At 41.9% G+C, this 24,791-nt stretch overlaps 1 protein-coding gene and 1 long non-coding RNA gene across 2 annotated transcripts in view; one reads left to right on the top strand and one right to left on the bottom strand.

Annotated features, from left to right (window-relative positions):
* LOC117943641 overlaps window positions 1-12,076 on the bottom strand; it is a 19,867-nt gene extending 7,791 nt beyond the window's left edge. The window contains exons 1-2 of the long non-coding RNA XR_004656398.1: window positions 11,981-12,076; window positions 6,537-6,542 (exon numbers count right to left, since the gene is read on the bottom strand). This is a non-coding gene — a long non-coding RNA (uncharacterized LOC117943641). The remainder of the gene's footprint in view (window positions 1-6,536; window positions 6,543-11,980) is intronic.
* A 10,588-nt stretch (window positions 12,077-22,664) lies between these two features.
* Window positions 22,665-24,791, top strand: part of lrig1 (leucine-rich repeats and immunoglobulin-like domains 1) — a 37,656-nt gene continuing 35,529 nt past the window's right edge. Inside the window, exon 1 of the mRNA XM_034868876.1 lies at window positions 22,665-23,761. Within this exon, the coding sequence (XP_034724767.1) occupies window positions 23,559-23,761 (203 nt within the window). The 5' untranslated portion in view covers window positions 22,665-23,558. The remainder of the gene's footprint in view (window positions 23,762-24,791) is intronic.

Genomic DNA, 24,791 nt, shown 5'->3' on the forward strand with positions numbered 1-24,791 from the left:
GTGTGTGTGTGTGTGTGTGTGTCTGTGTGTCTGTGTGCTCATTTGAAGGATGCATGAGCTTCCTCGTTCAAGGACACATCACATTAACGTGATACCCTTCCTCCAACCTTCTCATTGCATGAATGCCAACCCACAAGGAGAAAAAACATTCATCTCCACCGTTCATTTTCTGATTGTCATTACAATCTTCTTCTTTTGAAGTCCAATAAGGCTCACTTCAGTTTAATGTTGTTTGTCAGATACAAGCAAAGGAACATCCTTAGCCCTTCATTTCCAACCGCATAACGACAGCTGGAGGCAATCTGCTGTGTATCAACCATGCCAAGCCACCTCTTCTCACGGACATCTGCCTTTGAGAAACGACAATGTCACCTGTCACTCACGAGCACTATTAAATCAATCAGGCCCCCAGGAGATCTGATTAGGTGGGCCTGCCAGCATTAAACTCACTAAGAAAATGAGATGCCCTGCTGTTGTCCCTGCTTATCATGGTTGAAAACCTGCAGTCAACAGCACACAGAAGCTTGCCAGAAAGACAAGGTGGATACTGAGTCTCAGATGGAGATTTGGTCTGATGGAAAGCTTTCATGGACGCATGGATTAATTCTGAAATGTGTGTGGTTTTGTCAAATTGAAGTAAGTACTCAGAAAGGATTAATAAAGTAAGTAATGTGCTAGTCAAATAATCTCCTCTCTTGTGACTTTTGAGAATGATAATTCTTGTTTCTTGAATGTTTGCCAATTTTAGCAATAGTAACAAAGTGCAGCAGGGTGGACTGAAGAGTCCTTCCTTCAACTCAGCACACATGCAGTATGTCCTGTTGAAGTTGTTGCTTAGCAAGTCTCCAAAATGCACCCAGCTTCAAATGTGTATAGTAGCTTAACCTAAACTTTGAACTTCCCAGGGAGAAATGAGAGTTCCGATTTATGAATCCTTAAACTGTACAATCAAAACAGTTAAATCTTGCTTTCTTTCTGTGAAAACATAACTTTCAAAATGCGTGCCTCAGCCTAAGACACAATCTCCTCTGGTCAGAGAAGCTGGCCTTGTTCCCATGTCACCCAGCTACAGCATCCAGCCACAGCCAAACAAAGCAAAAGTGCCGATCAGCTGCAAGTTGAGCTGAGCTGTTGCTGGGGCTGGGAGACATGGAGCAGAGAGCAGGGTGGGGTAGCGAGTAAATGTCCAGTGCGGCGAGAAAGGAAGGAGCAGCGGTAAGGTGGCGGCAGCGGCGGTGGTGGGAGTTCAGAAAGAGAATACGTGCAATAGAAGGGATCAGGCTGGAGTGTTGGACGTGGGATCGAGTGATGTTTGGCCAAGGCCTGAGGAAGTATCACATGCGACACCTTCATGCGAGAAGGTTACTCTGGGCTGAGGCAGCCTCCTTGACCACAGGCCTCAGGAAAAGCTGACAAGTCCACACAGACTGATATGCAGACACACACACACACACACACACACACAAACACTCTCTCCTCATAGTCACACACACATATTCAAAGGTGAAGGCAGGCACCGGATCACATTCTCAGCAAGACCCGTTTGCCAGCACACACTCATTGATTAATCCATACGGGCTAGCACAAACACTGCCGCTTCTAACAGCTGAGAGGTGAAATTGTAGGGTTCCACCCAAACAAAGCTTAGCAGATCCCAATCAGTTTAATAGCTGCTGTTCAATAATAGCTGTCCCTCGCAGGACCACAGGAACTGCACACCATGTGCAAAATACTGGACAATCGTTTATAATCTCATCAAACATTAGACATTACACTCATGCCATTGAAAATATCTGAGCAGGAAATATTAAGATAATATAACGCAGAAGTCTCTTCAACGACAATCGAAACATTTGGCATATCAAAAGACCGGCTTTCAATATGATGCAGGAAGCATTCCTAACTCCACGATGATAAAAGAATCACATTAATCTTTTATGTCAGGTCATAAGCATCCATCATCATGCTAAAAGATGAAGAGGGTAAACTTATCTATACATCTTTTCACTATCTATGTATACTGAATAACACTTACATTGTATATTTATTAGAAAGATAATTCTGCTATGTTTACAGAAACTGCTTTTCCTCTCAGTTAAAGTGTCCAATCAGTAGGTGGGGGTGTGGTGATTGACATTTGAGCGAGATGTGATCACAGATAGCCCTCCCTCTCTATTCCACCTGGAGCTGACCCGGTGCTCATGACTGACAGCTCTGCTCTTAATAATTCATCTGGCCCTGGGTGTCTGAAGGTCAGGAGATCATCTGCTTGGGCTTGGGCACTGAGGCGAGGTGGCACTGTCATCAAATATTTATTGACCTGCTGTACTCCCAATACACTCTCAAAATACACAATCTCTCTTCGCTGAACACAGCACAGATTCGCACCCAGCAGTTTCAGCGGAATAGCAACAGCACTGATACTGTTTGACTGTGTGTAAGGGTTGCTGGTTGTGGAAGTGGAGGACAAAGGAGGGTGGTTATGAGGGTGTGTGTGTGTGTGTGTGTGTGTGTGTGTGTGTGTGTGTGTTTGCGGCTAGTAAACTTGCACAAATTAGACTAAAAAAGAAACACCCCAAATGCACCCCTAACTGCACTGGGCGTTGGTGCTCCTGTGCTAATTGCAGTCATTTAAATTATGTAATTTGCATACATTTGGCGCAAAATTGCCCCCTTTCTAAGCAAATGAGCCTTACTGCAAAAACAGTCCAATTCACAAAGATCAGCTTTAACAGCCACACAGTTACAGTGACAGTATTAGCATCTTCAGAGAGTTGATGGTAACTGAAGCACACGGGGTGTAAGGGGTGTCCTCCACTTAAAATCACAAAAAAAAAATGTATAGACTGAAAAAAAACACACACACAACTGCACTGACAGATAGTGCTGGGATATTAAATTCCAATTACGGTAGACCTCTATTCATGTTTCCTTCCCTGACGTTTTGAGGAATGCCTCTGCACCTTGTCGCTCAAATTTCTTTTTTTTTCTTTTTCTCTTTGCCATTCTGCCTGTTTTTACTATTGGTCGGGCTCAATGGCAAGTGTTTGAGATTATTTCTGCTTCATGGAAGTTTTTTGGAAAGCTAGGAGGCAGATTCTTCCTGTCCCGATTGACGTTATCCTTGCAGAAGTGTGATTATCCACAGCTTTAAAGGTGGTGAGAAAAACTGCATCATGGACAAAAATACTACTAGTAGTAGTAGTAGTAGTTTGACAAAAACTGGAATCTGACTTTGATGAAAATATCTTTCATGCAGTATGCAGGACTCAAAACTTGAGCCGCATCATCTGCATTTAATATCTGTTATTGAGTATAAAAAACCTCCAAAAAGCTGTAGCCAATCATCTGACCCATTATAACACAGAAAGTAATATTTCTGGTTCCAATTCAGAGCAAAGTGCTGTTCATATGAAATATTTGTGAGCAGCAAGAACCTCCATATGTGGACATGTCTCAACCAGTCAAGCGCAGCAGCTGTAGAGACGCCAGCAGAACTGGTGACCTAATGCTAGCTCTGCTTCATCATGATCACTCCTGAAGGAACATACAGACACACACACACACACACATACACCTAAAATACACATGCCCTCTCTGAAGCCAAGGCATTATGCTACACTCACTCCTAGATTTCAGGCAGGTGCTGCTGTTGTTTGTTGGACGTTTGGCAGTACAGTCTAGGATTGCAGCATTTCGGTGCATCTGTCTCAGCTTGATACAAGCAATTACGTGTTCCTAGTGGTATGCTGCAGACCTAACTCACAGGGCCTAACTGTTTCTCAATCTGAATGAGGAGTCTACAAATGTTTCATGCCTCTCAGAGAACTGTTTCCACAGGACAGAATAGTTATCTAACTGCATTCAATATCTTTGTGTGTGTGCACTTGTGTAAGCATCTGCATACCGTTATGTGAGAGCACATAGAGTATGTGTGGTCGTTCATGTGGTTATACCACATCATCTAGGTGTGAAGGAAAATAGTGTGTTTCCTCAAGGTTTCCGAGAATGAGCCACACAGTAACATTTATAGGTGCTGCTGCTCATAAATCTGCATATCACACGTTAACAAATCAAGCATGCAGTAGGTGAGTGAATATCAGCCTCAGATTGAGTGTTCTCATGTGTGAGTGTGGCGTAATTTTCTCCCGATAGCGGCCGATGAGCTGTGCATGTTTGACTAGAGGCGGGCACATTTGAGGAGGATGTGTCCACAATGAAACAGTCGGTGTAGTGCAAGGAAGTGGAAGTGTGTTTCGGGGAAGAAAGAATTGGACAGGAGAAGAGAGGAGAAAGTATACAGTACTTCTGTTCAGATGTTTCGGTTCACAAACACAACAATAAACCTCTGGGGGCACACATCTGTATGACTTTATTAACTTTGATCAGCTCTCTAAGTTGTGTATTTTTTCAACTAAGGACAGTCATCCCACACATCAACATCAGCCAACATAGCTCTGTTCACATCTTCTATTTAAATATTTGTGTTACAAACTAGTTCATTGAAGTTGTTAGGTTGACATTTCCTTGCAACAAGCATGTGGCACAGTGTGGTTTATTGTTTTGTCATTTTATGTCCAGGCCAGATAATTTAAATATCTGTCACTATGTCACATTAATTTGTTAAATTATCAAGCTTGTAATGTAATTTGTTTAGCTCAAAATGAATATTAAAATACAGACATGTTTAACATGTGTATGCCATCTTCACAATCCTTTTGAGGCATATAAAAAGCAAAGTGCAGTAGTGCACAGTACTGTAAATTATGGTTTTGCTAATAATGTGGTTTGCTTGTATATATGTCTACACACATATTCAATGAATTGTTTAATTTCTGTTCTAACTTTTTTCAGATCTTAAAATCCTGAAATGGTTCCAGGACAGATACGCCTCATGCAGCTTTCACACAAAAATCTAACAAATTGCCGCTGCGTTCAGGTGTCCAAACGACAAGCATGACAAACGACTGTACATTGTGCGAGGATATAGGGAAGATATGAGCAGTTGTGTTGGAGCTCAACGGATGGAGCCACAGGTGTTAAACAGCTAAGCGCTTTAGCTGCTCTGGGGCAAAATATGTTATTGAACCAGGAAAGCTTCTCAAACTGCAGGGCAACTCAAAGCCCAGGGGTTAAAGGTCACTGTGAGCAGCGATGGAAGCCATTTGTTTTGTTGTCATGGCTCAACAGGTGAGCCCTGGGTGGGGGACCAGGCTTCTCAAAACATCTCACCCGGCAAGAAAAGAAATAGCACCACAGGCTCAATATCAGGAATGTCCACCACACACGGTCACTCACTCACCACACACGTCACAACAACCCGTGTTTACTCTTATTCCACTCCGTGTTCACACCACTCTGTTTGCTTTGTAGCTTTGTGAGGGGTGGCTGCCCTGAAAAAATGCTGAAGCAGAGAGAAGGAGAAAAATGGAAAGAATAACCATGGACACCATCGGTGCACAGCCTAGTGTTTGTTTTTCTTTAAAAGTCACAGGGTCGAGATTTTCTTTTTTAGTTGAGGGAGACACCAGAGCTGCACCTGTGCTACAAGTGCCTCCGGACTGGTAGCTACCCTCCAGCTGGGTTGTTTTGTATAGGATCCAGCCTAATCATCACATTGAACATGTTGCTGCACACATTCCTTCTCCTTTTAGGCTATTCACATTGTACTGTGAATAGTTGTAGTTTCCTAGTAAAATGGGGCACACAAAATATTAAAAAATACACCAGCAGTAATACAACTACATAAGAGTTTTCGTACAGAGTATTTGATCCTTTAATCCACATGACCCAAGCCTTTAATGATTGTGCACCACCCCCACCCCTCCTCTGCACAGTTGCTAACCAGTCAAATCCAGGAGGACACACACGGAGGATTAAAAAACATAATGCACTCTATAGAAAGGGTAATTATCTTGTAATTTTAACAAGATAAAATCTAGCAGTGACGTGAAACACATCACTTGAGCTGATGCACGCAAATGTCGCCAGACTACACCATTTTGTGAACAAAGCCATGATGACAAATACAGACAGAAGTTTGTGGAGCTGATAGGCTTAATTAGATTTATATCAACTCATTTGTCAATGGCTTGAATAAAACGGACATTCAATGATTTAAAATAGTTAAAGTCTGTGTAGTCTAAATTAACAACGTTATACTTCTGGGACTGTTCAGGTGCTGCCAGAAATTTCGCCGGATGTCCCTTACGTTCCTCTAAACTACGGTCGACTTATTGGTACTATGGTTAACTGCTCCTCAGACCTCTGCAGGGCAAATCCAGACAGCTAGCTAGACTATCTGTCCAATCTGAGTTTTCTGTCGCACGACTAAAATAACCTTCAAACGTACAAATGTTCTACCAAAAGAAGTTCCTTCCCCAGGCGGTTTTGCAGCAACACTGTGGCTCTGCCCGGCGCATAGCACCCCCTAAGACAGTTGGTTTAAAAAAATGTCAATAAACCAGACCTTTCTTCCCATCCCGGAAGCCTTTCAACAGCATTGCGCTGTGGAGGACGGTCTGGCAATGTGAGACTAATGTCTGTGTGATTTGACTGGGGTCGATCGTATTGACGTATTGTAGTTTCCCCTCAAATCAAGGCTGAGGATCTTTCTTTCTGATATTGCCTTTCTTTGAATGGTTGTTCATTTCTTTAATGTTTAATTTCTTATACTGCAATGTAACTTTTATTCTTGCGTTTTATCTTTTTTTTAATTTTATTTTTTGTGTAAAGCACTCTGAATTGCCCTGTTGCGGAAATGTGCTACACAAATAAAGCTGCCTTGCCTTGCCCTGAGTTCAGAGCGTTTTAGTGTTTTTTAGGTTATTGTTTTGAATTTAGGGCCCAAAACTTTACTGTTGTGGTTCTGCCTCTTAACCTCATTTCCAGAAGCAAAAGCAGCTGTTGGGAGCAAAAAAACCTCAGATGAATCCATTAATCCTGAAAATGTATATTAAAAGACGCCATACATGGATAATGGTTAACTCAACATAGACTGCTCTTTCAGACAGCGGATCAGTCCACTATCAAGCATGAAGTTACGGGTCGGAGCACAACACGACAGCGCATTAGATGAATTATCAGAAGGGGCCGTGACTATTTCAAAGCTGTAAAAACAAGGCGGTACACATGAAAACATCTGTTGTGTGTGTGTGCGTGTGTGTGTGTGTTAATGTTAAAGAGTGAAAAATACAGCAATTTCAGACCAAGAAAAACGTGGAACGTCATCATCTCAATTTTCTAGCAGTCCTCAGGCTTAACGGCACATGTGTAAGCGAACACACACACACACATACACCCTAAGTCATCTCGTCTTGATGGGCTCTGCAATAGAGATAATTATGTTTAAATGCAGCCATTTAAAGATAAATGAGCAATAGTCAGTAATGATGGCTTATTTCCCATGTGTCTGTGCATCGCTTGGCAGCTGAGCCTCGTGAATGAACATCAGTGTTCTGAATGCACAGGACTACTTTGGAGCCTCAATTTATCTCACCTGCTGCAACCATGTAATACCAAGCAGTTCAGAGGCTGTGTTGCACACACAACACTTTCCCAATTGCTATTAGAAAAATCTTAACTTAACAAAGAAAGATTAGTTGTTTCATGCTAAATAATGGGAAGCCAATACAAATGAAAAACAGTAAGGATGCATCTTAGTTAGTACAACAGTCTTCCTGGTCCTGACTCATTGGCCTGTAAACCAGATAGTGAGAGAAGAGTGTTGTTGGGTGATTGAAAAGGCAACTGTCCTGAGGGAAAATTGAGGAGGGCCGAGCGATAGAGGCCCTCTGTACAACCTCCTGCATGCACACCAGAAACAGAGTGGGAGAAAATGTCTGCATGGAGCCTCAGCCGCCTGCGTCAATGTGTTCTTATGTTTTTGTTTGTCTTGGTTTCATCTCTTTTATTGTTTCCACAAAAACTTTTTCCCTCCCATTCTTTTTCTTTTTGTGTGGCTCCTTTTTTTCTCTCTTCTTGCCATGCAGACAAACATACACAAACCAAACAAGACTAGGGCGTGCAGGTGTGACAGTTGTGAAAGCAACTTATCCCAGGTGCAGATCGAATGTTTCTGCTATGACAAACGCTGCATTGCATTTCCACATTCCGATACATTATTAACCCTCTGTTTTATTCTAACCGTTTGAGAAGTCAGGCACTATAGGGGCAGATTTGAACATTTGACACATCTCTTGTTCATATCATATGATACAGAGACTTCAGAGATTCTGTAAAAAAGTTAAGCTTTCTGTCAAATCTGTTTAGAAAAAGAAAGAAAAGCAGTTACTTTTTCAGGTCAGTTAGGTATAGCTAAAGCCTGTTCTCTCCCACTGTTGTTGGCGGACGCCACACCTGATCATAACTTTTTTTTTGCACTGGGCATGGTATTGGAAAGCAGACAAAATTAGCATTTGGTGAAATATGTGCACACTGAACAGAGCATGACGGGCAGCTTTTTTGTCTGCTGAGCCTGACCTGCATTTAAAAAGGAGCAGACCACACCGTGATTGATAATCGTCTAAAGAGGAAATAGATCGAAGAAGTACACATGGCATAGACACACAGGCTCCCATCTGACAGTGTCTTCCAAATAAGCCCATATAACTGTCACCACTTTTCATTGTACCCTATAGACTTATGATGACAAACTGGCACTATGAAGAACAACTCTCTCACAGTTTAACAGTGAACAGTAAAAGTTAAGTTATGTTTTTCATAAACCCACAGGTGAAGGAAACTATTTTGTGGCTTAATGGACTCATTCCTGTCACATGTATTTTAAAATCAGCATCATCACTTTTAGCAAGACTTGCTGTCAGTCGGTTCCCCCACTTTGGTGCCGACTACCCCAACAAGTACTGGGGATTGCAGTGAAATCTTTTACAGACATTCACAGTCCCCAGAGAATGAATCCCAATTTCTTTTGTGATCTCCTGACCTTTTAGCTCTACATTTACTCAATGAATTAGCACAAACAATTGTGTAGACATTTATGGTTCCCAGACCATGAATCCTATTGACTTTGGAGATCCCCCAACTTTTCCTCTCCCGCTACCACAAGGTTACCACTGGCGGTTTTGAGTGAAATACTATATCTCACCAAGTATTTAATGATTGATTGCCATGAAATTTGGTAGAGACATTAAGGTCCCTCCTCAGAGGAATTTGTGATTCCAGACAACTAGACTATCTGTCCAATCTGAATTTTCTCTTGCACGACTAAAACAACTTTTGAACGTACACATGTTCCACCTAAACAAATTCCTTCCCTAGGATATTTTGCAGAGGTCTAAAGCAAAAAGGTCTGAAGGAACGCCAATAAACCAGAGCACATTTTTCTCCCATCACAGAACGTTGTGTTGAGTAGCCAAAGCTTCCTCTGCAGATCTGTGGAGATCTGGCAATGCAAGACTACTAAAGAGTAGACCTGCTAAAAATCAGCAAGCTAGAATTGTCATTGTGCACATGATGAAATTATAGTGTTAGCATTTAGCTCAAAACACCTCACAGAGCTACTAGCATGGCTGTAGACTCTAAGTCTTGCCTTTGTAATTTGGGCAAACAGATGCTTTAATTATCTGCAGCAGTGGATGCCCAAAACATTTTTTGCAGAGCCATTAAAAATCTAAAAGGATAAAGGGGAGCAGCAGGGGAGGGTATCTCCAAACCTTCTTCACACATTTCAATATACACAATATAGCAAATATGCTTGTCTTTCCAAACATGGAAGACAGCTAAAGTAAAGATCAAGTATGTAAAATTTGGAATCGTATTTTTAAACAATATTGCATAAACCACAAAGAAATGTCAATTTTAATTAATTTTAACTATGTAGTTGAAGCCAAAAATGACATTTTAAGTGGGGGCAGCGCTGTTCCTGGTCCAAGATGAAATCTGAGATGAGTGTGTTTAATCCAAGACAATCAATCTTCTCCCCTCAATGACTGCCAGATTTCAGCGTTTCGCGTTTCACCTCAGCCCCGAGTTTGATTTCCACTGCAAATTTCCTGTTATGGTCATGTTTTAATCAACCTTGGTGTGTTTGACTTGGAGGCTCCTCACAGGTGTCAAGAAATGGATTATTCTGAGGATGCAGTCTGACTTCTCCCTGCATGAGCTAACTATCCAGCACTCTAAATGATTGATTGATTTTTTTTTAAACATTTTTACCGTTTATTATAGCTTTCATTATTGTAACGTTTTTGTTGTTCATATAATAGTGCATTTTAGACCTATTTTTGACCTTTGCTATCAGCCTCAACTTACAAAGAGACTGAAAAAAGAGAGGAGGATATAAAGCAAGAGACTGAGAGAGAGACAAATTGCGAGTGTCTGGTTGGAGTTAGACATGCAGAACTGTGGTGCATCTGCCTTGTCACGCTCCTGGCCTCAAACTGCCTGAGGTGCCCATGCTAAATAAGCACGTGTGTGTGTGTGTGTGTGTGTGTGTGTGTGTGTGTGTGTGTGTCTGTGTGTGTGGGTGTGTGGGCCAGGTTTAGCTACATTTAAGGGGACCAAAAACTGTGAAAACAGTATACTTATGGGGACCTGACAGCTTTGTGGGGACAAAATGCTGGTCCCTATACCGTTAAAGGGCTTTTTGAGGACTAAGACTTGGTTTTAGGAGTAGGGTTAGAGTTAGGGTGAGGGTGAGGGTTAGGCATTTAGGTTTGATGGTTAAGGTTAGGGTAAGGGGCTAGGGAATGCATTATGTTAATGACTGGTCCCCACAAAGATAGCCAGACACGAATGTGTGTGTGTGTGTGTGTGTGTGTCTGTGTGTGTGTGTGTGTGTGTGTGCTTGGAATGGGGCAAGTTTGACACGTAGCAGCACCTTACCGGCAAAACTAATCACCTTGTCATGTCTGGAGTGCAAAATGTTAAACTGATCCTCAGCAGGAGTGAAGTCAAGCTGGAAGAGATCCAGATCTAATGTGAATGGCAATCCGAAAGAAACTAATGAAGAGAAAAGAGAAAAGAACTAATGAAGTATAAATGCAACTTGTTGAATGACTTCAGCGGTAAAATAAACTGATGTTTGTAACATCGGCCTCAAATTTCCATATCTCATTATCAACTGATTTCAATGTCTCTCCTTCTCCACAAATCCAGACATCTGCCGTTTGTTCATCCAGTACACATTGAGCAACCTAAAACCACCAAGAAACTTTCTATTCATGGGCGTTTTGTGGCTTTTTTGTACCATGCAAAGGGTTACCAGCCAGTAGAGGATTCCGTTTCAAATTCTGGGATCTAGGAGACAGATCTTGTGTAATGCTAGATGCTGAATTATCACATTTAATGGCATGGCACATTGGATATTGCAAAGTTGTTCTGCAGAGCATTTCAATTGTTTCAAGGTGCCGAGGAATTTGAAAGCTATAGTAATAACAGCACTGTTGTTACATCCACATGAATTGGACTGGGTATGAAATTCAACACTTTTTAGGCACCGATCAAATTGCCTCTAAATTTATCAAAAACTCCAAAAGAACTAAAAAAACAAAAGGCAATTTCAAAACCTAAGGAGTAAGTCTCATCGGTGCCAGTGAGCCATGCAGCAGGAAGCTGCATTCTACCTAGATCTAATGTGATTGACTGTCTAATATTTCATCACGTGGGGGCCTGCATGAAAAACTCTACGCTACACAGAGACAGCTCATGCAGTAGGAGCGGAAAAAATAAATAAAAATAATTTGTTTTACAAAATTGGTATTGAAAACAAGTATTGTTTTGGAAGAGGTATCGAAGTCACATATCGGTATCGGTACCGATCATTTTTTAACAATACCCAACGCTTTAAATGACACAAGCCTTCCACTTCCACCCCTCATCCATACAGTTGCTGGTAACCAATGAGGACACGGAGGATTAAAAATACATGATGGACTCTTCAAAAAAGGTAATTATATTCGCTCGAGAACTGCGTGCAAAAGTTGCCAGACAAAACCACTTTCTTAACATAGCCATGTACAGAGAGAGTTTTGTGGAGCTGATAGTCTAAATTAGCTTTGTTTCAACTCATTTGAAATGGCTTTAATGTAACAGACGTTACATTGCAGTAATATTAAAATAGTTACCCTTCTAAGCTTTATTTGACTATTTTACAATGCACGGCTGGTTCTTATTTTTGTTTTTTGGATGATCATTTTATGATTCAGTACAGTATGCTATTCCCTGCAGATGCTCATACTTTCATACATTAGGTGTGTCTATGTAGCTATGAGCGTGTGCATTCGTACATATTTTGGCTCTACATGTGAAGGTCTTGATATGAGTTTAGTACGCTGTGTTTGATTTCTTGAACTCCAGCATTCCTCCAGCACCAGCGCCAAAGGAGTAAAGTGGAGGTGCACGCTAAAGTGTCCTTCGGGAGCTTTTCCAGCTGGACGCAGAACCCTGACAGTTTCTAGTTCTGCTTTCGCTCCACTTTATCTCCAGTGCTTGCTCTTTTACGGGGGAGAAAATATTAGCAGAGGGAAATCTCACTTTCCCTTTCACTCATTCTTTGAGTCTCTTTTCCTCATACATGTGCCTCATTTTTTTTAATGTGACAGTGTTTCAGGGAGGAAGAAGCAGCGACTACAGAGCTCAGTTGTTTGGCGAGAGGTCCCCTGTGCTGCAAAGGAACTGGAAGCACATCAGAGGCAGTAAACATCTGCTAGGTAGTTTTATTCTGGCCGGAACTCAGGAAAACTCAATAGGCCTTCTGTTATTGTCTACCAGTTTACCAATAAACAGATTCCGATAAATGGATATTTTCAGTACACTATAAATAATTCTCTATCTCACTTACTCTACCATTTAATACATAGAGAATCCAGTCTGAAAAAATGCAATTTGTCAACCAACTTCTTTCTCCCTTTAAAGAGTCCTATAATTGAGGATAAATTACTAAGAAATACTAACTAACTACATCTAACAATAAAATCATAGTTATTACATTCCATATTTTAATAAGTTGAAATAAACTCTATTCATTTGGTTTAAACAGTTAAGAGATTCTTTCCAATTACATGAGTTATGGCCCACAGCCCCAGGGCTGAGTAGAAAATGGTAATAAATTTGTCTCTGTGGTTTTTTAATGTTTAATGCCCCATGGAACCCTGAATGTAAACGCTAAGTCTGTGATCTCTGATGAAAGAGATGACTGGGTGTGGGGGAAGAAGAGGACAAACACCAGGCAGCCGTGAGAGAGCAAATGAGCTAAACTGTTACTTTATTAGGTTTAGCTCGCAGCCATCCCCTGCCACCTCCACCAACCCCCTAAACCCCCATTGCCTCCTCCCCTCCCTCTTGCTCCCACACCTCCCCCTCACTCCCCAGTAGTCTGCCCACTCACCACACCACTACAGCACATTTCCTCCCCCCCCCCGTTTTTCATTCACACCTGGCCAGGTGAGTAGACAGTTGGAGAGGCCTCACCAGCGCAAGGCTGCTGGCCCGGATGGCATCGGCCCCAGGGTCCTGAAGACCTGCGCCAGTCAGCTGTCTGGTGTTTTCCAGTCTCTCTTCAACCTGAGCCTGCAGAGGGGGCCGCTGCTGTGGAAGATGTCCTGCCTTGTCCCGGTCCCCAAGAAGTAGACTCCATCTGGCCCGAAGGACTACCACCCAGTGGCTATCACATCCCATGTGATGAAGGTGCTGGAGAGGCTCGTCTTGGCCTATCTGAGACCGCAGGTGAGTTCTTCTCTAGACCCTTCACAGTTTGCCTACCAGCCTTGTCTGGGAGTGGACAACGCTGTTATCTATCTTCTGCAGCGAGCTCATTTACACCTGGATAGCAATGGCTACATTGTGTAAATCCCATTTTTTGATTCCTCCAGTGCATTCAACACCATCCAGGCACTGCTACTAGGTGAGAATCTGCAGGTGATGGGTGTCAGTGTGTCCATAGTCTCCAGGATCACTGACTACCTGACAGACAGAGCACAGTTTGTGGACCGTGGACCGTGTTCTGTCTGATGTGGTGGTGAGTGGTACAGGGGACCCACAGGGGACTGTGCTGTCTCCTTTTCTGTTCACCTTATACACCACAGACTTCCAATACAAGTCAGAGTTATGTCACCAACAGACGTTTTCTGATGACTCTGCCGTTGTTGGGTGTATAAGGGATGGACAGGAGGGAGAGTACAGAGCGCTGGTGGATGACTTTGTGGAGTCATCTGGTGAGAACCGCCTGCTGCTGAATGTGGATAAGACAAGAAAGATGGTGATTGACTTCAGGAGGAAGGGAACGGCTCTGCAACCCCTTTGCATCCTGGGAAGAGACAAGGACATGGTTGAGGAGTACAGATATCTGGGTGTTGACATCAACAGCAGGTTGAACTGGAAAATCAACAGCACTGATGTTTACAAGAAGGGGATGAACAGACTCTATTTCCTAAGGAAGCTGAGATCCGTCAACGTGGGCAGCAGAATGTTGGAGATGTTTTACCAATCTGCAGCGCTCTGTTCTCCTCCGCCGTCTGCTAGGGAAGCAGCATCGGAAGCAGCAACATAAGCAGAATGAACAAACTGATCAGGAAGGCTGGCTCCGTAATTGTCTTTAAACAGGACACTTTTAAAGTTGTGGTGAAGAGGAAGTCACTGAACAAACAGTTTTGTTTGCACGCATTTTGTTGCTGTAACACTATGATTTCCCATTTTGTTGGGATCAATAACTATCGATCTATCTATTTATCTAATTTTCATAATTTTTACTTTGGAGGTGAGTAGACATTGAATCCTCGCGCAATCCCTGAAACCGATTTGACATACTTTTAAACACATCCTGCATCCCCAACATCCCAATGGAGAAGGCAGACACACTGGATCAAACACACACATGCACACAGCCCTCAACGCTGCTCTGTGGGTCTTAAGTGTGCATAACATGGCAGCCATTATCCTATTAGCAGCAGCAGAGGCCTAGGGGCAGGTGGGGGGAAGAGGGGGGGGGGGGGACAAAGGAACTGGCATATAAAAGGAGGTACAGTCAACTGAAGGAGGTAAAGCAGTCCATGTGCAGAAGGAGGGAGGCAGAAATTGGTGAGGGAGGAAAACAAGCTGACATAAGCTTAGCAGCTGTGGCTGCAGCATTGCAATGATACCAATAGAATTGATCATTCTAGAAGAACCAAGACAGAGATTAATAAGGGATGGAGGAGTGTGAGAAAAGAGATGCAAAGAAAGGGCATAGTTTGACTTGGAGACATGGACATGATTCCAAAAATAGCACCACTACCAGGATAAGCTCATAAAATTCTCCAAATAGCCACTTGGATATTAGCACCCCTACCAGGTGTGTGTTGAATCGACAGTGTTCCCCGCAGACTCATCCGCGTCTACGCCAGACCCTATGGCGTAGCCTGCGTGCAACTCTCCAAAAACTTGTTGCACAGTTAACTTTACCTAGTACAGATTTCCAACCTTGGTCAGAAAACACAGGGGAGACACTTTATTTCTCTAACTAGAGTCGGTACTCGCACCAAAGCTAATTGCCGTCACTCTCTCACTTCTCCCTCGCTCTATCACCCACTCCCCCCACACACACACACACACACGCCAGCTCCACGCCAGTGCACAATTATAAACATCAGGCCACTTACGTAAGCTACGGCAAAAGCTCTGCGTGGAGCCTCCACACAACTATAAAAAAGCCTTTAGACATGCATTTCAAAGCTCATTAAAGAACTTATTTCTGTTTGAGCTTTAGCAATGGCCCTGAAAAGCTTGATTTGGCCAGCATCAGTAGATCCCAGCTCCGAAGATAATCTCTCCTTTGAACTTCCCAAATAATTGACTTCACCAAATGCTTCGTTATAACATGCTAATTTCCATTATGATTGATTAAACCAAGATGCTCGTCTTCTCTATCAAAGACCAACCTCAAGAGCTCTGTGCACAGTTGGGGCATAACGATGGGCTTATGCAAACACTGTAGCCCTCCCTTTTTCTTCCTTCCTTCCTTCCCTCCCTAACTTCCATTCCTCTCTTTCTCTCTCCGTATTCAGCTACCCTGTCCAGGCTCTTTTCACAAAGTCTCTATTGAAACAAGGGAAAAAGACTCAGCAGCAGCAGCTGGCCACTCTTTTCTCCAGGGCAGGTTTAAAGGGTCTGGCAGCTCTCTGCATGAGCGAGCCGTCACTCCTCCAGCTCAATTCAGCTCTGCTTTTGCCTGCACTATTCACCAAGGCCCTACTTTGTCAGGAGCAAGAGAGCGCAGAGAAAAAGAAGGGATCACCCTTTTCTCTCTTTGTACTCCACATAGCTATACAAGCGTCCCCAAAGCCTCTGCTAATGAGTTGGCCTCCGCAATGTAGTGAGTGTAGAGAGAAGCAGGTTTGCGAATGAGAATAGGTTTGATTATTATGGGTTCATTCTTCTCAGAGATGGACCTTCAGGCTTGTGTTCATTAGCCAACTGGGTGGCTTTGCTTTTAAGTGTTTTGTGTTGTGTGTGCCTGCTTTAGAATATTTATAGGGAGAGCTTGCCAATTAAAGTTTTGTTTTTTTTACAGAATGTGCAAGTGCAAATGCAGTGAACTGTTTTATTGAATCAAAGTCATTTGTGTGGTTCAGAAGGAAAAAACCTCTGTGTACAATCACTTCCAGAAAAAAACAACCTGTGTCTCTGAACCTGTCCTCCTTTCCTAGTGGCTGGTAAACACACACACAGAGCCATGCACACACACACACACACACATATATATATATGTGTGTGCATGCCTCTGTGTGTGTGTGTGTGTGTGTTATATACACACACACAAACTGCAGCATAAGTTAACGCATAATCTAATTGCCATATCTCTACAGTTAGTAATACACTTAAGATAAAGTAATGATGCTGAATGAATTGCTTGTAAACGTATACAACACACACCAAGGAAGAGGCCATATGGTCCACCATGCAGTAAATGGGTATCCGGTTACTTCAAATAAATTGAATTTTCCACAGTTGACTGTGTTTGAAGACCTGATTGAATTTAGACCGGCAGACCAGTCTGATTTAGCTGGCTAATTAAAGCACTCAGTGGATGTCTAAACATTGGGCCCAAGTGTAACCGACCATGAAATGTGACGGGTCAAAGGTCTAGTGATTTTATATTTCACAGGTTTAAATTAATGAATTTTAGGAGTTCAATATGAAACAGAATTGCTTTTCTAATGTAAGCTTTTAGAGTAAAACATGCATGGTTGAGTACAGAAATGGAACTGGGTTCCATAATTCTAGCGGTGATAATTATGTTCAATACAACAATAAAAGCTGTGTTTATTCACTCAAGAGAGGGCAAGAGGGTGAGACAAAGACAAAAGAGAGAATGAGATCCTTTCTTGGTACAAATGCATTCACACTAAAAACCAAGAAACAAAGAGTGCTGGCAGACAAAAAGATGTTTGGCTGCCGCGGCCGTGCAACACTGAAGTCACCTTTGAAAGAGTGAAACAAGCACATTCCTTGCCTAGCACTGAACAAAAACTGTTCCAGGCCATCACTTCTTTTATAAAATATTCTATTGACAGGGCTTATTAAAACAACCAAAGCCAAATAGACAAGAGAGTCACCCTTCCCACCCTGCCTGTCAAAGGAGCTGTAGACCAACAAGCTACAGCTTCAAGTTTGTCTTTGCAGGGTGAGGATGTCAGCAATATAGACACAAGTAAACACCTGTTGAAAGGACGTGGAAACTAACTGCCATATTGGCCCAACTTTCAACAATGCATACCTTCATTGCAGCTGACACTGTGGCTTGAAGTGTAAGCATAACAGACAGGGCGAGCGCCTCTTACCACACCTACCTCGTGATGGAACAGGTTGGAGAGCTGGTATGGTTTGTCTCTAATCACTTGCTGTTAGGCCGCCAAGCTGCAAGCTTTACCTGCTGACAGGAACTTGGCACAGCACAGCCTGATTCCCTCTTCTCATTAGACAAACATTGATGAGAAATGTAAATGTTAGCACACACTTTGCATATAGATTTTAAAAAATAATACAGGGAGAAGAAAAGCCAGAGCTGTGGTGTTTGGACACCTGCCGATTATGTTGCTGTGTTGAACACTAACAGCCAGTCCAAAGTTAGGCCTCATCATTTTGTTTTCACCAGCTGTTTAGTTCATGACCTGGCTTACATAACTGTTGACCTAGACACTATAAAATGTATTTAATTATACCCAATACAGTACAATTACTCACTGGTAAGGTTAGATTACTTTACCAATCACTCAACAGGGAATTATTGAGCTGTAAGCTCAAAGGTGCCTTTGACAACTCCAAATCCTACCAACACAAGCTTTATTTAGAAGAGGTAGAAATAGAAAATGAGGCATTGTGGTTTAACGAGTAGTCAGTTTTGGAAGTATGTAGTGACCATAAACAGCTATCTTAATATTAGCCCATGCATGCATATAATGATCCAGAAGTCCCGTCTTCACAGTGAAGCTGCGTGGTTAACACACCCTCCAACTCTGAACAGACTGTTGATTACTAAATGTAGTATTACCAGTGGGTAGTTTTAGCAAGCCGCCCTGTGTCACGGCAATATTAGCATGCGTCATTTTGATTGGCCTAACCAATTATGTTTGTCATATTCCCTACACTACACACATTAAATTAAATAGAACAGTCACATGATTGAAATTTCAACTGTGGCCATGTGTTAACGTCCCATGTTATGGTCATGTATAAAATGGTCACCATGCTGCAGTAAATAGAACGGTCGTATAAATTGTTTTGGGAGTCATTGACAATCTGTTCTGTCGTTTAGGTATGGCATGCTCCCTGTGTGGTTGGGGACATGAGACAACAGAGCAGGTTAGCCTTCACCAGCCTTTTATTGTTGGTAACCCAGGGCATTCAGGTTGTGCTATGGCTGTTTTTCGTACCAATAAAGACTTTGTGTAAAATAAATCACCTAGACTTATACCTAGTAACAACAAATCTATTTTCTAGTACTACAGGAGTTGCTTATCACTCATGATAGTCCTCATGGGCGAGAGGACTATCATACTGCATGTTGTCCTCTGATATTCTCTCTTGCTCTACATCTGTCTTGCCCCCCCAACACCCCTCACCCCACTCCCTTGGAAGTCACGCACTACGCCACTTAGCAGGCAGCCTGGTATAGACAGAAATGCCCAAACTATTTCTGTTTCCTATTAGCAAAGCATCTCCACGCTCCTGCAACACCCGTTAGCCATCCTGTCCCAGTATGATGAGTTGGCCGGGTTTCACGGCTCTCCATTTTATAGTTGATGAATAGCTGCAGCAGATGGTTTCTTATCTTTGAAGATTCCAGTAAGACGAGCGTGATGAATCGCTTCAGGCCTTACGCATCCATTGGCCCTTTTACCATCCACATCACAGACACCCTCACGTTACCACCTCCAGCTCCAAAAAAAGGTGAAATGTGAACAATATGTAGTTGACTCCAATAGTGCACCTATGAACCCACTGCTTTAACGTTTCACATACCAGACCCAACATTTTCAAACGTGTCAGCATTGACACTTTCTCTCCATTCCAGCTGTGTAAACGCCAATATGGTTGGTGTTAAAAAACATCTATACAAAAAAGACAAGGCTCATCTGGTGCAGTCATTATCCTCTTTGCAATGCACTCTCATGACAGACCCATGTCCACTCTTCTCATCAGTCACAACTTCACACAGCAGCACACAGGAGAATAGGTGCGAGGCGAGTATGAAGTGTAGACCAGTTATGGTAGCAAAAGCTGTTAATGCTTTCCTGACTATGTGAATTCCTTGTATGGGCTCTCTGTTTCTCAGATTATAAATCAATCCATACCTGGGGAGAAACATCCACTTTAGGATGGTGCCATGTGAAATGTCTGAGCCCTCCAGGAAAGAAATCAGTGCCTGAAAAGACTTTGCACACTTTCACTGATCGAGTCTGATCAGTGAAAGTGTGCAAAGTCTTTTATGACAGATATAACAATGCAGTGAATGAATACAGTGATAGAACAAAAATGTGCATGCTCAGTAACATTAAAAAAACAATGACGGCACCCAGTATGTATTATGTGAAGATAAATATACTGTTATTTTGCTGTGACAACACATGTTAATTAATATGAGCTGTTATTGTTGAAGGCAAAACACTAACGTGAAAAAGCAATTCTTTGCTATTTTTAATTACATCGGTGAGACGCTGTCAGAGGAACTACACTCAAACCTTTGCTATCGGTGAGAAGAAACCTTTCAAAACAAAAAGTAGAAACCATATTAAAAATCAGGTGATTATAGATTACACTTTATTCAAGTGTATCCCATTTTGCTGGAGGAAACTGTTTTTTGTTAATTACGCTACTTTGACAAAAACAGCAACAAACTTCATCCACAATATCCAAACATTTCTCATGAATCACCCTTAAACCTGAGTGTGGTGTGTTGGTGAACATGTTAACTTGGTATTTGCCTTCTGCATTAGTAGGTATTTCTGTGCCAAGTCATCTAGAGCAGGCCATCTACAGAATAAATCACATAAAAAGACGTGTCAACAGTCCTCTCAAAATAGACCCCCAGAGTACCTGGTCCACATACCGTATCCGTCCAAGGAACATCAAAATGCAGGGTTGAGCATACTTGGGATGGCTGGAATTGTAGACCTCCTGTCACTTGTAAGCTTGTACTGAAGATATGTACAGGACACAGAAGACCTGAAATAATATAGTGAAAATGAAATGAAAAGTCAATCTTATTATCAGGCAAAGAATCCAATACTACCCATAAAATTGGGAATGAGATGTTTATTTCAGTGCTTGAATAATACTACAATACATCAATCAATCCATACTCATTAAGAAACGTTATATGTATTTTACACATTTTGTTGTAAAATTGATATATGATGTTATGGTAAGTGCACTTTTGAGTAATTTATATTTGACCAAGGTACTTTGCTAAGAGGATATTCTTTTTAAAGACATTGTACAGCTTCAAACAATTCTCAAGTGCCAAACTAATAAGATTACAGACTAATATTTTAAAATGTGTTGTCCTCCATTACTCAGTTTTAATCACCAGTGAAGTCATGTTTTAACAGGGTCTCATTTCTCAGATATTTCCCTTGCTTCTAAGAGCTGGAAGCCTCACCTGAAGGCTACTGAGCTCACTCACACATTCATGGTGCAATGTGAAACCTTCGCCTATTCACTAGGAAAGGAACGAGGAACTGTGCCGCAAGAACAGCCCGCAGTGCTGCAGGTGTGAATATCTGTGTCCTCGCTACCGTGATTAATAGCAACAAAATCTTGGACTTCTCCCAACACCAAGCGATCACAATGGCTCTGACAAAGTCTATCAATACCGTCTGTCAGTGCCAGGGGAAAAAAAGTATGAATGCGGCCAGTTGGCTGACAGGACCACTGATTTATCACAGATGTGCATTTCTGAGACAACGGGCGAACATGACTTCAACATTTGGGAAGAATTGTGTGCTATCATGTGGTCATTATAGGACATGCTCAAATGGTGAAAAGATCAGTCTAGATGCAAAAAAACACAGAGGCATGGGTGCGCCTGCACACACAAGTATACACACCTAGTTAGCACACAATCATGAACACAGATGCTCAGTCACACCTGTGCAAAACATCAAACTTTGCATATTCACAGACATTGGCAAAAGGAGTACTTGGATCCTGTACTTAAGTAAACTTGCATTGGCTATATAAAAAAAATACCCCATTACAAGTAAATGTCCCATATTTGATGCTTTACTTGAGTAAAAGTATCATAAGCATAATGTAGTATTCAAAAGTAAAATGAGTCATTATGTAGAATGACCCTGTCGTGGTGCCAATTTGAACTACAGCATGTACACTGCTGGACAGTGGCTAAAGTGAACTAAATACTTTACTCAAGTACTATCCTTAAGTACAATTTAATACTTGTACTCAAGTTTGTCCATTTTATGTCACATCTTTATGCCACATTTGCAGTTACTTTGCAGACTGAGATTATCAATACAAAACATGAGAATATAATAAATTATGATGTATGATATAAATGAAACTACCCAGAAATGACCTAGTAATTAAAAATTAGCCCCACATTTACCAGCTACAACATTAGTGATTCTTACACATTCATGTATCACACACACACACACACACACACACACACACACATGCACCTATTGTTCTTGATAAAACGTGAACTAAGTATATTCTTACAGTATACCACTAATCAACTGATATATATAACAGATGACTAGCGTGGTTAAAATAATTTATGGAGGCACACCAAACACTAGTTGCTTGCTCTATCCTTCACATTTCCTTTGTTAATCGTACTTTCTCTCTGACTCTTTTCTTTTATGTAAATCTCGGGTCTTACTAACAAACACTTTAAACTGAATTGTTACAGCATTCAAACCAATTATGTCATTATGGCTTGTTATAATGCGATTACAGAGCTTGATCCCAGTGATTTGTCCCTTTAAGAAGCAGTGAGAGTGAGAGGAGGTGGTGCGGTTTCACACCCCGGAGTGGGAAACATAGGCGGGGCCAGAAACCGCTGACTGACAGCCGCTCAAAGGCTCTCAAACTCCGCGTTGCACGGAGAACCCTTACCGACCAATGAGGTTAGGATTTGACCCGCCAATCAAATCGTAAGAGCCAATTGCGGCGAGCCATGGGAGGACCCTGGGATCGATGTTGTGCATCCAACGTGGGACTACGGGACGATCACCCTGAAAAAAAGGAAAAGTAACGCAAGAAAGGAAAAAACTCATGGTTGTGATACACAGTCGGAAGGAGGGGGGGACATTATTTTACTATTAATTGGATCGTCGAGATTTTGTGACCACAGACTGCACCTGATAAACTGTCGGTTAAGTACTTCTGGAACGGACTGTGTGTATTTAGAAGTTGGATTTATTCGACTAACGTGAACGTTACAGCGGCGAAGTACTGCTGTGCTGGTGAGATTCGGACGGTATGCAGCGCTCGGCTTGAGAGACCAACGCTGGAGTGTCCGGCACTATTGCTGCGGGACTTAACTTATTTGCTGGTTACATCTTCAACTGTGTAGTGGACATTTTATTACACCGTCAGAAGTCACCGTGCAACGGTTTGACAAGTTTCAAACATTTTGGCAGCTACTCCGTTGATCAACAGTTAATCTGAAAGCGATCCCAGGCGCACTGTGTCCTTTAACATTATGCGGTTGCATGATTTCAAACATGTCACCAGACATCCTATCGAGAAAGTAGTTGTCTTAGGCCTGTATGAACCCACTACTTCAACTTGAATTTAAGTTCAGGACGACATACACGTTCGCTGTAACATCCTTTTGCTGGTTTATCTGTGACTCACCTTTGATTTTTAGCCCGCGTCGGACAACAGTGGAAAGTTGGGAACTTGTGTCCTACATGACTGTGACTGGGATGGAAAACGTCTTACTGCACCACAGTTGTTTATGATAGCCTTTGTAGTACAAGAAGACAATTCATGTGCTCTAAAAGGCATTCAGCCTCTCCGAAGCTACATTAATATTCCAGTTTGTGGGTACGAGAGAGCTCAGCGGCCGCGCTATTAATACTGGATACAAAATGGCGGCGTCCCTGGGACGTTTTGGATATCTTTCTTGTTGTGTTTTTTATTTGATTTTGTCGGTCGAACTATTTATCAGTTATGGATTGAGTTCAGACATGCCGTGTGCCCAGAACTGTACCTGCAACGGAGATTCAGTGGACTGTAGTAACCTGGAGCTGACAGCTACGCCTCTGGACCTTCCAGTCCGGACTGTTTCCTTGTAAGTAAAGCGCTCAGTTGCCCTAACCTTTTTATTGACGTGCCCTTAACGGGCTAACTATGTTTGTGAAGAAAATTAAAGTGCATAATAGCATCGAAAATGGGTGTCAACGGCATGTAACTAGCCTTTCGGCAGTGGACTCCTGTTGATACGGGTTTCTCTCAAAGTATCTCGTCTGAGGAGATTTGAGTGTTTATGATTTCAGTTGGATAATTGGCTATTAAGTGCAACAAGGAGAGTGAGGACAACTCTCATATTTATTACGTCTTAATAACAGCAACTTTGAGTACGTTTTACAGGTAAAATTAAAGTGAAATCAACTTTTCAGTGGGGGCACCGTGTTACCGTATTAAGGTCCCTGCACCCCTTTCTGGAAACTAATGGAACAACAAGCCACCTGCACTGTTTGCTCTGACATCACGTTGTAACGTGATTAGGGTTGTATATGCAACACATTTAAGTTTTCACATCATCTTTCACAGCAAGCAAAATTGTTTTTTAATCGAGTTTGACTGTAGGCTAAATACATTTGTCTAGTTGTCTCTGTCAACTTATTTAATGACACTTTTTAACGTAGACCACCAGGCTTGTATTATGTTAGTGCTAGTAGACACAATGGTGTAAATGTCTTGTGCTCACGGGGCGGGGCACATTAAAATGTCGTGGATAATAAAGAAGTTGAAGTAGTAATAATAATAGTGATAACATAAAGTAATAATTTAATCTACTCAGCGCTACCAAGAAGGATATCTCTCTCCATTCCCGTATTGTGTCATAAAATTATCCTGTTAGTATGAAAACTATTATTGATGTGTCAGACTTGCCCCTTAAACACTTATTTAATGTGAGGTTAATTTATCTTAAAATTAGATTGATTTACAGACATGTTAAAGGCCATCACTCATTGTCTTTTGCACTCAGTACATTTTGATATCATTCTTAGAATCTTCTTAGAAGATACTAGACGTGCATTTTAAAGTGTAAAAATGTAGTATTCACGTTTCCAATGTTAGAATGAACAAACGGTCCC

This window comes from Etheostoma cragini, chromosome 4 (assembly GCF_013103735.1).
Source record: "Etheostoma cragini isolate CJK2018 chromosome 4, CSU_Ecrag_1.0, whole genome shotgun sequence".
NCBI lineage: Eukaryota > Metazoa > Chordata > Actinopteri > Perciformes > Percidae > Etheostoma > Etheostoma cragini.